Source organism: Oryctolagus cuniculus, chromosome 8 (genome assembly GCF_964237555.1).
Source record: "Oryctolagus cuniculus chromosome 8, mOryCun1.1, whole genome shotgun sequence".
Taxonomy (NCBI): Eukaryota; Metazoa; Chordata; class Mammalia; order Lagomorpha; family Leporidae; genus Oryctolagus; species Oryctolagus cuniculus.
In genome coordinates, this window is record NC_091439.1 from 129,935,646 (window position 1) to 129,951,852 (window position 16,207).

Consider the following 16,207-nt stretch of genomic DNA (forward strand, 5'->3'; position numbering starts at 1 on the left):
GTTAACAGAAATGAAATATAGCCTGCACAGGAATAGACACACACTCTTTCGGGTGTGGAAAAAAATGAATGCACAGTACCAAGTAATGGCATTTGCATTAATCAAATATAAGTTCTGCTAGTTTCTTCTGTCCTTTCTTAATGCTCACTTTTGAGTCTTTAGTAACATACTTTTTTCATTTGTAGAAGACTTGCATTCTCTAGGATCAATTATTTCTGGTTGAAACTTGTGGTAAATCCAGCTGCGCCATCCTTTGCAATATTTCTTGCTCCCTATAAAATAGAAAACTATAGCAATTCAGGTCTTCATCTGCTATTTGACAGTCTAAAATGTCTGTTGGGTATAATTATTATGAAATTAAAATAAAAACTAGAACCTAATGCCCAGCTAGAAATGAAATACAGTATAGATTCATCATGTGTCTTCAGATATTGAGAGAGTTCATTTTTCTTTAAAACATATTAGTTGTAAACTTTTTTACATTTCAAAATCCTGTGGGTGAACTCATCTAGTCAGAATAACTTGAGTAAAATTTTGATCTGTTCTTTTTGTCCCTCTCTTGGTTTAATATATTGTGCAATGGCATCTGTTCATCATTTTGTTTAGGTGAGCAGAGAATTAGAGTGCATATGCTTTGTTTGCCAGTGGTAAGTTCACTAGCAGATGTATATGCAGGAGTGGATGTTCAAGCTGCCATCTGCCTTCTAGCAAATATGGGTGAGTAAAACATAACGGAACAGGTGAAATAAATTTTTCTGTCCTAAAAACTGAAACACAGCTGATTTTTTCATCCTATAAACTCCTTATTTAAAAAGTATGTTTTACATTTTCCTTTTAATGTTATGAATTAAGCTGTTCTCTTTTTTAAAAAAAATTATTTATTTATTTGAGAGGCCAAGTTACAGAGAAGTCTTCCATCCACTGGTTCAATCCCCAAATGGCTGCAACTGCTGGAGCTGGGTCGAGCTGAAGCCAGGAGCCAGGAGCTTCTTTCTGGTCTCCCACATGGATGCAGGGGCCCAACCATGTGGGCCATCTTCCATTTATTTCCCAGGCTGTTAGCAGGGAGCTGGATGGGAAGTGGGGCAGCCAAGACTAGAAACAGTGCCCCTGTGGGTTACCAGTGCTACAGGCCAAGGCTTAGCCCACAATGCCACGGCACCAGTCCCCTAAACTGTTCTTATATTTTATGTTCATTCTTAATGTAAAAATCTTTTAGGGGATTCAGAATAATTGAAAACTGGTGAAAACCTGATGGACTCAACTAATGAGAGTATTTTTTAGCCATAGAATGGAATACTCAGCAATGAAAAGAAATGAACCAGGGAAGAGCATTTGATATTGTGGTTAAGATGCTTGCATCCTGAGCCGGTGCCGCAGCTCACTAGGCTAATCATCCGCCTTGCAGCACCAGCACACCAGGTTCTAGTCCCAATTGGGGCACCGGATTCTGTCCCAGTTGCCCCTCTTCCAGGCCAGCTCTCTGCTGTAGCCAGGGAATGCAGTGGAGGATGGCCCAAGTGCTTGGGCCCTGCACCCCATGGGAGACCAGGAGAAGCACCTGGCTCCTGCCATTGGATCAGCGCGGTGTGCCGGTGGCAGCGTGCCAGCCGTGGCGGCCATTGGAGGGTGAACCAACGGCAAAGGAAGACCTTTCTCTCTGTCTCTCTCACTGTCCACTCTGCCTGTCAAAAAAAAAAAAAAAAAACCGCCTGCATCCCATCCCACATTGGAACACCTGGCTCCAGTTTCTGACTCTGCCTGCCTGCTAATACAGATGCTGGGAGGCAGCAGTGATGGCCTAAGTCATTGCGTACCTGCCACTTAGGTGGAAGACTCAGTGAGTTTCTGGCTCCTGCTTGGGCCCTGGCCCACCCTGTCTGCTGTGTGCATTTGCAGAGTAAAGCAGCATATGGGAGCTCTTTGTCTCTGTTTTTCGCCTGTTACTAATACATTTATTTAATTAATTCATTATTAGATTTATTTATTTGAAGGGGAGAGTGACAGAGGCAGAGAGACTGAGCAGGAGATCATCCATCTGCTGTTTTACTTCCCAAATGGCCACCACAGCCAGGGCTGGTCTGCACTGAAGCCAGGAGCCCAAAGCTACTTCCAGATCTGCCACATGGGTAGTAGGAGTCCAAGTACCTGGGTCATCTGCTGCTGCTTTATTTCCCAGGCACATTAGTAGGTAGCTGCAGGGAAGCAGAGCAGTCAGGACTGAAACCAGCACTCCAGTATTGGACGTTGGCACTGTAGGCAGCAGCTTAGCTTGTTGTGCCACAGTGCCAGCCCCTCAAGCAATATTTTTATTTTTATTTTTTGACAGGCAGAGTAAGACAGTGAGAGAGAGACAGAGACAGAGAGACAGAGAGAAAGGTCTTCCTTTTTCCGTTGGTTCATCCCCCAAATGGCCGCTATGGCCGGCGCACTGGGCCGAACCAAAGCCAGGAGCCAGGTGCTTCCTCCTGGCCTCCTATGCAGGTGCAGGGTGCAACCACCTGGGCCATTCTCCACTGCCCTCCTGGGCCACAGCAGAGAGCTGGGCTGGAAGAGGAGCAACCGGGACAGAATCCGGCACCCCAACCGGGACTAGAACCCAGGGTGCTGGCGCTGCAACAGGTGGAGAATTAGCCAAGTGAGCCGCAGCACCCACCTCAAGCAATATTTTTTAAAACAAGAATGAACTATCAATATCTAAACATGGATGACTCTCAAAGGCATTGTGCTAAGTGTAAAGAAGCAGTACTCTCCAAGGACTATGTATATATGATACCATTTATCTAACATTCAGGAAACGAGACGATTGGACGGAGATTATGTTAGTGATTTCCAGGGTTGGGGACATGGGGAGGGTTTTGCTGTGAAGAGGCACTACAGAGGGATATTTTTGGGGTGATGAAACTGTTGTGTATCTTGATGGTAGTAATTACATGGCTATGCATTTTACGTATAACCACCATGGAACTGTAGTCAAAAACGTGTCACTATATGCAAGATAGAAAAATCCTTTGGAAAGTTAATACTTAACAACACTGAGTGTTTTGTTTTTAATGAATTTACCTTATATATGAATTTAGACATGAACGAAGTAAAATTTTTTCCCAAGTAGTCCTGGAGAAAAACAGCAATTAAATCTAGATTTTGAATTATACCATAACTGATTATTTTAGTACTGGATTTTTATATAGATTGTCTCTGTTTTAATAAGAGGATTTTAGAGAAAAATAATTTTCCCATTGATACCTATTTCTTCAATGACTGCATGAAAACCTGTGTTCTTCAGTTTGCTCTTTTTTTTTTTTTATTTGGTTTTGATTTCTTTGGCCGAGGAACAGATGGAGAGGGAGAGGCAGACAAAGAGATGCTGCATCCACTTAATCTCTCTTTAAATGGCTGCAAAAGCCAGGTGTGGGCCAGGTGGCAACCAGAAGCCAGAACTCCACCCTGGTCTCCTATGTGGTTGGCAGAGGCCCAAATACTTGGGTCATCTTCCTGTGCTTTTCAAGGCACATAGGCAGGAAGCTAGATCAGAAGTGGCAAATCCAGGACTTGAACTGGCACTTTTATATAGAATTCCAGGACTGCAAATGATGGCTTTACTTGTGATACCACAATGTCAGCCCCATGTTCTCATGTTTTATTTGTTGATCTGGATTGCTTTGTAAAGAAAATTTAGAGAATCACAAGGGATAACTTAGGTTGGAGAATGTACATTGATTGTGATTATTCAATGATGTATTTATTATACATGTGATTTCCATTTGAGTAATAGAAACATCCCCAGGGCTTTCTCAGAAGTATATGAATCTACCCTTAATATGAATAGTGGCTAACTGGTTTTATGCTTAACAGATTAAATCAAAAAGACTCCGAAAGAATCTAAACTTACTGTGATTTTCAGATTTACTCAGATTTGGTTTAGAAAAATGGGGCCAGCACTGTGACACAGTGGGTTAAAGCCGCAGTCTGCAGCGCCGGCATTCCATATGGGTGCCGGTTTGAGTCCTGGCTGCTCCTGTTCTGATCCAGCTCTCTGCTATGGCCTGGGAAAGCAGTAGAAGGTGGCCCAAGCCCTTGAGCCGCTGCATCCAGGTGGGAGACCAGGAGGAAGCTCCTGGCTCCTGGCTTCGGATAAGCTCAGCTTTGGCCATTGTGGTCATTTGGGGAGTGAATCAGGAATGGAAGACTTCTTTCTCTCTCTGCCTCTCCTCTTTCTGTGTAACTCTGACTTTCAAATAAATAAAATAATACTTCAAATGAGGGAGCAGACGACTTATTAAATAATGCATATTCTGTCTTTTACAGAGCTTATTGGAATGTGATATTTAAACCTTTGTCCATTTTCATTCCTTTACAGCTGTGGATCGATCAGTGTCATCAAGTCTGTCAGATGCAAGAGACGCCTTAGTGAATGCAGTAGTGGATTCATTGTCTGCATATGGCTCAATTGTTTCAAATTTTCAGCACTCTGCACTGATTGCACCCAACTTCCTCAAATTGTTTCCACTCTATGTTTTGGTACTTCTCAAACAGGTAGCTCTGTTATATTTGATAAAGATTTTCTGTCTCAGATACATATGTTAAATAAAATCTGTATTGCTATTTTTTAATACTAAAGGATAATGGACTTTAGCATTGGAAGTTTTGAAGAGTAGCCAAAAAATTCAGTGGAAAATGATTGTATATGGGTATACAGTGACCTCGTGAAACCATATCCTCTGCCTCTTTAACATGTGTGAGCAGTTTGAATAATGTTACGGTCATACCCACTTGTGTTTTTTTTTATTTTTTTATTTTTTGACAGGCAGAGTAAGACAGTGAGAGAAAGAGAGAGTGTGTGTGTGTGTTATAGACAGTGAGAGAGAGACAGAGAGAAAGGTTTTCCTTCCGTTGGTTCACTCCCCTAATGGCCGTGCCACTATAGCCGGTGCTGTGCCGATCCAAAGCCTGGAGCCGGGTGCTTCCTCCCGGTCTCCCATGCGGGTGCAGGGACCCAAGCACTTGGGCCATCCTCCGCTGCCCTCCTGTGCCACAGCAGAGAGCTGGACTGGAAGAGGAGCAACTGGGACTAGTACCTGGCGCCCCAACCAGGACTAGAACCCGGGGTGCCAGCACCATGGGTGGAGGATTAGCCAAGTGAGCCATCATAACCCACTTGTGCCATTTGCTTCTGGAGAGAGGCACTAAGAAAAGGATCTAACATTTACAGAGCATCCTTCTTTTGTCTCGGGCACTTTTAATAGATACTCTTAGTTAATCCTTACAGCCGCCTAGAGAGGTGAGCATTATTATCTTGTTCTTCTGATGATTTCAGAGCTAAGAATAGTATCCAAGTCTGTCTGATGTGAAGGACATGCTTTTCCCATGATTAATGGTACTTATTTTAATATTTTCCCACTATGTTTTTGTTTTACTTGAAAACATGTCTTTTTCCTTGCAGAAAGCCTTTAGAACATGTACAAGCACACGCCTAGATGATCGTGTGTATGCCATGTGTCAGATAAAGTCTCAGCCACTTGTTCATCTAATGAAAATGATTCATCCCAACTTATACAGGATAGACAGATTGACAGATGAGGTATGCATTTCAGTGTGCATTTGAAAAATTTGAACGTGTTCGAGTATCTCTGTTTTACAGCAAAGGTAATAATAATTTATTTTCAATAGTTTTTTCTATTCCTGTCCCCTCCACGGTAGTAATGTATTAAGTAAGGACACTAGCTATGGATCTGATTGGCTGATAACACTCTCTGGTAATATCAATAGTTACTGAGGTTTCAAAAATAGTTTCATTTGGGAAATAATTTATTTTGTGGGTTTGGTTTTAATACTTATTACACACCTAAGTTGTAGAGTGTTAATTTCCATTTATATTTTGTAGATAATGATTGTCTGACATCAGATTGTAATTTTGATTTTAAAGTAAAAAATCCGGTATCCAATAATACTTTTCAGGTACAAACATGTAGTGTCTTTTTTCTTCCTTGGGTTAAAACTATATTCTTTGAAATTAGTATTAACTTCAAACATAGCCTTTTGTTACTAGATAAACGTAAGAAGCAATTTGATATGCAGCAGAGTATTATTCATATTTCTAATTCAGCAATTATATTACTACTTCCCCAAAAGGGGATACATTATACCCCAAAAAGGAAGGAAATAAATAACAGATCATTTTATATACTCATGCTTTTACTTTTTTAGGTTGAGTATGTTTGAGCCAATGTGGTAATGTATAATATTTTTGCATGCCATCAAGTTCTCAAGTAGCATGTTCCCATATTTAATAAAGAGAGTTAGTGGGCATTAGCACACAAACTATTGATAGTAATGTAAACGCATTCACATTGTTATTTTTCTTTCAGGGTGCAATTCATGTTAATGACAGGGTTGTACCTCAGCCACCTCTTCAAAAACTGTCTGCAGAGAAGGTGCTTTCCTCATGGACTGTGGCTCTGTAAGCACCCTATTAACAAAGCTCAACACTGTTCCACCTGGCAAAAAGAGAAACATAAAATCCAGCTCTGTGACCACAGAGCTGACCGTGAAAGTTGGATTAGGAATTGAGAGGCACTAAGTAACTGGCACAAGAGATTATTTAACTTTAGATTTTCCCAGATGCACATCATATTATCATAAATAAATAAATCTCATTAAAATGGAGTGCTCAGTGTCCTGGATTACATGTATGCAGAGAAGTGTTACAAAGTTAAATTCCTGTCTTCAAGGTTGCTACCATGTAGAGTCATAAAATTCACAGGAACTTCAAGAGATTATAACTTGAGCGAGAAAGTCCTGTTAATGATTGGAGTTCAGGAGTTTAGGACAAGTCACAGGGCACGGGTAGTGATGAAGGGTGTCGGAGTGGTCAAGATGGCTTCGAGACAGAGCAGCCAAAGGATTTGCATCACCACACAAGGATGGCATGCAACAATTGAAAGAATGACTGGGAAATAGAGTGAGTCAATCATCTTGATTATTGTCCCATCCCGCAGGACAGCAACTGGGGCCAAGCACCTAGAAGGAGAAATGAAAGGGACAGGAGACACAAAGATGGCAGCAAGACAAGTCCTGATCAAGCTGCGATTTTTATTTTTCAAGCACACACTTATATATCATAAAGGCTGGGTGTCGGGCGGGGGAAGGAGGGGCGTTTAGGAGGGCAAGACGTCGGGTGGGGGAAGGAGGGAGAGCTTATCTTGTAGCTGCAATGCTTGTGCAAGTAGGGGAAAGGTTACAAGGTCTTAAGGCATAAGGTCACACAAGGTTGGGCTATCAGTATTATCTGGTCTGGGCTGTCTAGTCCTGTCTTTCTACTAAGAGGCCACATGCTGCGTGCTCCCCGACATATCCCCCTTTCTTATCAATTAAACAGAAATGGCTGCCAGTTAGGCCAAATGTGATGAATGAGCAGTGCCTGTCTTAGGAATCAACCCGGAGCTCCAGCACCTCTTACCCATCATTGGATATCCTTGCCAGTCCCCAAGGACTCCTGTCTTACGTGGGTGAGGTTCCGGGAAGGTGCCCGTCATTGGCTTACTGCTCGTTTTATTGATAGGCCTGGGGCCTTTCCTTGGCTCCCGACTGGGGCAGCAGCAGACCGAAGGGGAGAGTCAGTTGTTGGAGGGACCATGATCTCACCGGTAGGGGAGGAGGAAGTTATAATAAATTTTCTGGGAATCCTTAAAATTGAAGCAAAAACAATAGAAACCACTCTAGATCCTTGGATGCACATTCATAATGAACTAAGTACAGTTTCCATGTTACTTTTATGTTGTGCCTACTTTGAGATCGTATACTTTTCTTATGCATGATTAGTTTGAGAAAATTAGCTATTTATGTTTTTTTTTTTTTTTTTTTTTTGACAGGCAGAGTGGACAGTGAGAGAGAGACAGAGAAAGGTCTTCCTTTGCCGTTGGTTCACCCTCCAATGGCCGCCACGGCCGGCGCGCTGATCAGAAGGCAGGAGCCATGTACTTATCCTGGTCTCCCATGGGGTGCAGGGCCCAAGCACTTGGGCCATCCTCCACTGCACCCCCTGGCCACAGCAGAGAGCTGGCCTGGAAGAGGGGCAACCGGGACAGAATCCGGCGCCCCAACTGGGACTAGAACCCAGTGTGCCGGTGCCGCAAGGCGGAGGATTAGCCTAGTGAGCCGCGGCGCCGGCCGGTTTTCTTAAATATTAGGGGATTTTTGATACTTTGTTGTCTTGTTTGTAGGTTTTTTACATTTGGATTGGAAAAGGCTGTGAAAATAACTTCATAGAGGATGTACTGGGGTGCCCTAATTTTGCATCAATTCCACAGAAAATGGTCAGTGGATTTTTATACTTTAACTTTTTGTTTGCATGTTTTAGTTTTTTTTTTATTAACATAAGATTTATTTAAGGTTCACTATGTTATCTGTTTTAAAAGTGTGCAATTCAGTGTTTTTGTTTTGTTTTTCAGTATATTTATACAGTTACACAGTTCTCACCACTATATTGATTTCAGAACACTTCTATCACCCCAGAAAAGAAACCCCATATCTCCCAATCCTCCCTGATCCTTCTTGCCCTGGAAATACCTATCTACTTTCTATCTACAGATTTGCCCATTGGGCATGGCATATAAATGAAGGCGTACGATATGTGGCTATTTGTTTTGCTTCTTTCACTCCCCATGTCTCTCTCTCTCTCTCCCCCTCTTTTTTTTTAAGATTTATTTTTTTTGATAGGCAGAGTTAGAGAGAGAGAGAGAGAGAGATCTTCCATCCACTGGTTCACTCCCCAAATGGCCCCAATGGCTGGAGCTGGGCTGATCCAAAGCCAGGATCCAGGAGCTTCTTCCAGGTCTTCCATATGGGTGCAGGGGCTCAAGCAATTGAGCCATCTTCTACTGCTTTCCTAGGCCATAGCAGAACGCTGGATTGAAAATGGAGCAGCTGGGTCCCGGAACTGGTGCCCGTATGGGATGCCGGCACTGCAGGCAGCAGCTTTACCTGCTATGCTGCTGTGCCAGCTCCATTTTCTTCCCTAATATTTATTTATTTGAAAGGTAGAGAGACAGAGATTTCCATCCTCTGATTCACTTCCAAAATGGCCACATCAGCCTGGGCTGGGACATGCCAAGCCAGGAACCAGGAACTCCATCTGGGTCTCCTACATTGCTGGCAGAGGCCCAAGTACTTGGGCCATCATATGCTGCCTTCCCAGACACATTAGCAGGAAGCTGGATTAAAAACCAAACAGCTCAGACTGGGACTGGCACTCTGGTATTAGATGCCAGCATTGCAAGCAGCAAATTAACCAACTGCACAACACTAGACTGTTTCCCATGTTATCAAAATTTGCTCATTTGGTGGCATATATAGGAGTACTTTAAAAAGCCCATGGAAAATGTAAAGTTATTTTTATAGCAAAAAAGTTTGAGATCCAATGCATACCAAGGTCTTCAAAAAGTTAATGAAAAGTTATGCATGGATCTCAAAGTTGCTTTGCACCAAAATAAATAAATCTTTCAGTTTTATTTTCCACACTTTTTTGAAGTACATGCATATTACTACTTTATTCATTTTTATGACTGAAAATAGTCTATTTTATGGGTATAACACATTTTGGTTATTGTTTATCCTTTTATGGACATGTTCACTTGTTTCTGCTTTGGGGCTGTTGTGACTATTGCTACCACATAATTTATATATATATATATATATATATATATATAAACTATATATATATATATATTATTTTTTTTTTAAATTCTCTTGGCTTTGTAGCCAGTAGTGGAGTTGCTAGGGCATGAGGTAACCCTACGTTTAACTTTGTGATGAACCATAGAATTATTTTCCAACAACCATAGGGGTTTTTTTAAATTAGGAGTTTATTTTGTTGCAAAAAATTTGAAATCCATGTTTAGTTTACATTTTAAGACAAAGGCTTAATGTTCTTTTTTGTTGTTGTTTTTAAGATTTACTTATTTATTTGAAAGTCAGAGTTACACAGAGAGAGGAGAGGCAGAGAGAGAGGTCTTCCATCTGCTGGTTCACTCCTCAATTGGCTACAACAGCTGGAGCTGCGCTGATCCAAAGCCAGGAGCCAGGAGCTGCTTCTGGGTCTCCCACACAGGTGCAGGGGCCCAAGTGGAACAGCTGGGTCTCAAATCAGCACCCATATGGGATGCCGGACCCTCAGGCCAGGGCATTAACCCTCTGCACCACAGCACTGGCCCCAGGAAAAGAGGAAAGCAACCATAGTTTTTGACTTAGATTATTTTTCTTACAGCTTTTCCAGTTGCCTTTTACCAAATATGTGTTAACTAATACCAAAGAAATACGATTCTGAAAGCAGTTCTATATATTCAATTAATTGCAAAAAAAAGGCCTACCTTATTCTTGTATATTGTAGACTTCCTCTTTTTCCCAAAGTTAATATAAATTCGATGTAATCTTAGTTGTTTGTTTCTAAGTTGGCAAGTGAATGCCAGAGTTCCTTATTAAGACTCAACAGATAAGAACAAGGAAACATTTGAAAAGGGAGGCTGGTGTCCACACAAAGGAAAACTATGAAAAATACATTCTACTAAATAAAATAAGAACTCTTATTGTAAAGTTGTAGTTAAATGTACTATGATATGGGTACAACATACAGGTCAGTCAGTAAAACTAAATAGGTTTCAGAAATGGATCCAGTTCATGAAAAACAAAATGTGGTAAAGACTGCATTTCAAGTCACTCCGGAGGAAATGGAATTAGAAAGAAAATGATGGGACTATGGATTAGACACTGGGAAGAAAACAAAGCTGGATATTTATCTTGTTCTGTACATCAAATAACTTTCAAATGAATCAGGTGTTTAAACATGAAACAGCAAACCATTACAAGTCACTGCATTTATTACAATTATTTATATAATATAGAAACAGGTAAAGCTTTTGTAAGTTAGTAATTGAAAAGATTAATAAACCCAAGAGCATAGAAATAAAATGTTTATACTTGGTAAAAATAAAGCCCAAAGATAGACAACAAAATTATAAAATTATCTATAATCTATAAGACTGGAAAAGAGCTATCTTCTCTAATATAAAAAGTACATTACAAATCTCTAAGAGAGACACCCTGTGATCCCTAAGGGAAAAAGAAGAAAAATGGACATAGGATTTTGAACATGCAATCCATAGGAGAACATAATATTGGCCGTGTGGAATAAGATCAGCCTCACTCATAGTTCAGGAAAACGAGATAAAATAACCACAGAGCATTTCTTTCATATACCAGATTGACAGAGTTTAAAATTTGGTGATGGGCAATCACATAGAGGGTACAAGGCATCAGTCACTGTAGTGTCCATTTATGCAAACCTTTTGGAAGTGCCATTTAACAGTGTTAAAATTCAAAATCAAATGCTGTGACACAGTTAATTATTTTACTCCTAGCAATGTATCCCATAGCTGTTTTCATAGATGTATGCATGGATGCCCATAGAATTACAGTAGTAATATTTATACACATAAGAAAAAGATTACAGTCTGACATGATACAAAAGTGCATAGTATGATCCCATTTGTATGGGGCTTCTTCAGAAAGTTCATAGAAAATGAGATGCACAGGTAAATGTGTTTTGGAGTAAAACAATTTGAAATTCCTGCAGGTTTTTTTCATAGTAGGCATTTTCATGAACTTTTTTTGAAGCTCTCTCATATTCATGGATTTCAAAACTTTTCACCAGAATAAACTATTATTTTGATTCCATTCTTCCACAAAATATTTGAAGTACACCTTGAGGGAGGAAAAGATTTATTTATTTGAAAGGCAAAGTGACAGAAAGAGGGGAACAGGGGTTGGGGGAAACAGATAGAGAGATCTTCCATTTGTTGGCTCATTCCCAAATGGCTTCAGTAGCCGGTACTGGACCAAGCCAAAGCTAAGAGTCTCTGACTCCATCTGGGTCTCCCTTTGGGTAGCTGAGACTCAAGCACTTGGACCATCTGCAGTTGCCTTCTCAGGCACATTACCAGGAAGCTGGATTGGAAGAGGAGCAGGTGATACTAGAATGCTGATAATGGTGTGGTGGCCTTAACTGCTGCACTACAATGCTTTTCTGGTCGCTGGTTTTTTTTTTCCCAAAAAATATGCTTGTGTATGTGATTTTTAAATGTTTATTTAAAAAAAAAAGTTGAAAAAATTCCCATGAAAATAGACATTTTTTCCTATTGACAAGGATTACAAATACAATTAATCTATCTTTTTAATTTTAATTTTATTTACATTCCAATGAGTATTTTGCAACTATATGCAAGGCTATTTTAGAAAGACCTAAAAGTCTATTCTTTTCATAAGTACATAAAAATTACAAGGTTTTTTTTTCTTTTTCAAGGTCAGCTTATCAGTAAGCTAATTAAATTCAAAGTATGCTCATATAAACAGATTTGTCAACAATTTAAATTTCATTTATTTGATTGCTACTCTTGGGGCTGGGGAATAGAGTGCTGCAGTTGGTGGTACTGAACACTAAGATTTAGTTTTAATACTGGTGATGAGTACTGAATAGGAAATAGTTTCCTAATTATATTTTTTCCCAGACACATCTTCCAGAACTAGATACACTTTCATCAGAAAGAACCAGATCTTTTATAACTTGGCTAAGAGACAACAGACCACTAAGCCCAGTCCTTCATGTGGTGAAGTAAGAACTTATGTGACTGAATTATGAAGTTATCTCTTCCTGTGCAATATATGTGAAATAACATGTCTTTTAAGCATACTTTAAATAATGTCAAAATAGATTCTGGTGGTAGAATATTGCTCCTTGATTAATATCTCCTGTGTTCCATTTTCTATAGTCTCCACTTATTAACAGCTTTGTTAATGAATAATTATTCTTTTTAACAACATGCACTTTTAGACAAATGTCCTTTTCTGTTTTTTTGTTTTTGTTTTTTGTGTTTTGACAGGCAGAGTGGATAGTGAGAGAGAGACAGAGAGAAAGGTCTTCCTTTGCCGTTGGTTCACCCTCCAATGGTCACTGCAGCCAGTGCACTGTGCTGATCCAAAGGCAGGAGCCAGGTGCTTATCCTGGTCTCCCATGGGGTTCAGGGGCCATCCTCCACTGCACTCCACAGCAGAGAGCTGGCCTGGAAGAGGGGCAACCGGGACAGAATCCGGTGCCCTGACTGGGACTAGAACCCGGTGTGCTGGCGCCGCTAGGCAGAGGATTAGCCTGTTGAGCTGCAGCGCCGGCCTACAAATGTCCTTTTCTGTTTCAGAGATGAGAGTCCTGCCAAAACAGAATTTTTTCTGCATTTGATTGAAGACCAGACAGAAGCTGCATTCTCTTATTATGAATTTTTGCTTCACGTTCAGCAGCAAATTTGTAAGTGAAGTAGAATAAAATGGAATAAGAAAAAGGTTTATTATCTAGGTAAAGCATTATCTGTTGACGAAGCACACAAGAAATGTGGAATGCAGGAGCTTGCTGTTACATGATTCAATGCACTGTACTCTGAGGTCGTGGCAAAAGATAAAGGCGAAAAGAGAACTTGACAGATTTTCTTCAGCCTGAAATAATGGTAGGGATGATGCCGTTTTGCCCAGTATGTTTTGAATTGGTTTCTATACATTTCCAGTAGTGCAGCAGTATAGTGTTCTCTTTGTTGCCAACGGGCAAATTGATACAACTGTGTGGAATGATATGTCCTAATATAAAATTAGATAAATTCTTTTGTCTTACTATTAATATAACATTTTTGGCGTGAATTCTGACAAAAGATTCCAAAAAGGCAGCAGGTACCATGTTATTTGTTTATATGAATTACTTTTTAACAAGGAATGATTCCTATTCATTAAATAAATTCAGCATTTTCCCTGTAAAAACAATAGTTTCAGAACACGAACTATAGAGAAGCATATGTATATATGTATAATGTACATAACTGTTACATTTGTAAAGAAAGTATAAAAATGTAGCTACAGAACAGGAATTGCTTATACTGCTCTGGGTTGTTGGATGACATCTCTTTTTGTCACGGTTAGAGAATGTGATTGACCAATGCATATTCTGCATTGAGTCCACAAATGGGACACAAACTCTTTGTAATTCTGCTAAATCTTTTATGAGGATTTATTTATGATCAGCCTATTAATTAAAAATATTTTGCTTGACAATATGGTTTGGTTGTTTTTTTAATTTTTGGTGTGGACTTTTTTTTTTGTATATAGTATATACTGAATTTACTTCTTGGGGGAGTGTAGTGATACTGCACTTTACTTAGTTATATAGATGAATCAATAAATTTTCATTAGTTTGTGGATATTACCAAGTACTTAATTCCATTTGTATCCTAAAGTGATGCTTTCAAAGTACATTAGTAAATATAACCTTGTTTTCATTTTTAAAAAAATATATTTATAAGAAAATTTTATAAGCATATCAACTATGCTTTTTATTTAATTGACTTCAAGATTACCATCTTGAACTTTGCGAATGATTTTGTTGTGGTCCAAAAATCACTCATTCAATAATAGCATATTTCCCCAAAAACTGTATATCCACTAGAATATAAAAACAAATATTCATCCACATTACATAGAGAGAGCAAAAAAGCTCAAACAATATTATACTGAATGAGGCCGGCGCCGCAGCTCACTAGGCTAATCTCCACCTTGCGGCGCCGGCACACTGGGTTCTAGTCCCGGTCGGGGCGCCGGATTCTGGCCCGGTTGCCCCTCTTCCAGGCCAGCTCTCTGCTGTGGCCTGGGAGTGCAGTGGAGGATGGCCCAAGTCCTTGGGCCCTGCACCCCATGGGAGACCAGGATAAGTACCTGGCTCTTGCCATCGGATCAGCGCGGGGCACCGGCCGTGGCGGCCATTGGAGAGTGAACCAACGGCAAAGGAAGACCTTTCTCTCTGTCTCTCTCTCACTGTCCACTCTGCCTGTCAAAAAAAAAAAATATTATACTGAATGAAAAATAAAATAATGTTTTAAAATAAAAAAAGGAATATAAAATGTAATTTTATGTTCTATACTGCAAAAGTCCCAATTAATGAACTTTGAAAGGAAAAGGACTCTTTGTGCGGTAAATAATTTTTACTGATTTTGTGAATCTATTTTCTTGGGATAAAGAAAAGTACTATCTCACACACCCTGATGGAAATGAGAATGACTCATCTTAAGTGACATTACTTACTATATAGAATCATGTCATCTGCCAATAGGCATAGTTTGACTTCCTCCCTCCCAATTTGTATCTAACATTGAAAAAGGAGAGAAAAAGTACCAACGTGATAACGTGCACGTAGAAAATGCCAAGAGGGACCTCAGACGCTACCTTTACGTATTCTATCGTGCTCTGTAGAAGACACAGTTTGTCCTAGTTCAAGCATGCTCCATCCGTTAAATGCAGGCCTAGACTGTGGAGGGCGGAGGTTGGGGAGCAGACCTGTGTTCAGTGGAGAACTCTGTAGATCACAGGTGTCTCAAATCCCTGTGCGAGTGGGTACCCAAGTGTCTGAATGAATAAACTACATTGATTTCCTCATACGTAAGTCATAGATAATACCACACGGAACGTTTCTAAGGCAGAAGAGAAAGAATGGGTACCAACACCTTTTCTAAGAGTGAGTTAAATTTCTTTTCAAATTCTGTGTTAATAGGGTAGGGTAATGCATAGAATATAAAATTCTAAATGAATTGTAGTAGTTGGCCTTGATGTAGTATTTTATTTATAGCTATGTCTTCCTTTTCTTAATTTTTTATTTTTTGTGAAGATCTTATTTATTTGAAATTCAGAGAGAGAGAGAGAGAGAGAATATCAAGATCGAGAGGTCTTCCATCTGCTGGTCTGCTACCCAATTGGCTGCAATGGGCGGGCCTGAGCAGATCTGAAGCCAGGAGCCAGGAGCCTCCCCCGGGGTCTCCTGCATGGGTGCAGGGGCCCAACCTTGGCCCCTCTTCTACTGCATTCCCAGACCACAGCAGAGAGCTGCACTGGAAGTGGAGCAGCTGGGACTCGAACCGGTGCCCATGTGGCTGCAGGTGCTGCGGGCAGTGGCTTTACCCACTCCCCCACAGCACCGGCCCCTCCTGGGAGCCTTTCCCCGTGGGATCCAGCTGTCTGCTGACATGCCTGGGAAAGCAGAGGGAGACGGCCCAAGGACTCAGGCCCCTGAACCCACAGTAGAGCACCGGATACAGTCCCCGGCTTCTGCTTCGGCCTGGGCCAGCCCCGG

At 40.6% G+C, this 16,207-nt stretch overlaps 2 protein-coding genes and 1 long non-coding RNA gene across 23 annotated transcripts in view; 2 read left to right on the forward strand and 1 right to left on the reverse strand.

The window, feature by feature from the left end:
- LOC103346233 (protein transport protein Sec24B) overlaps nt 1-14,167 on the forward strand; it is a 230,300-nt gene extending 216,133 nt beyond the window's left edge. The window contains 8 exon segments of the mRNA XM_070048243.1: nt 607-717; nt 4,361-4,536; nt 5,444-5,581; nt 6,369-6,423; nt 6,426-6,460; nt 8,223-8,315; nt 12,561-12,664; nt 13,245-14,167. Of these exon segments, the coding sequence (XP_069904344.1) occupies nt 607-717; nt 4,361-4,536; nt 5,444-5,581; nt 6,369-6,423; nt 6,426-6,460; nt 8,223-8,315; nt 12,561-12,664; nt 13,245-13,359 (827 nt within the window). The 3' untranslated portion in view covers nt 13,360-14,167.
- Nucleotides 1-16,207, forward strand: part of LOC138843592 (rho GTPase-activating protein 20-like) — a 1,064,354-nt gene that overhangs the window by 403,380 nt on the left and 644,767 nt on the right. The window lies entirely within an intron of this gene.
- LOC103346232 (uncharacterized) overlaps nt 1-16,207 on the reverse strand; it is a 54,175-nt gene that overhangs the window by 24,632 nt on the left and 13,336 nt on the right. The window lies entirely within an intron of this gene.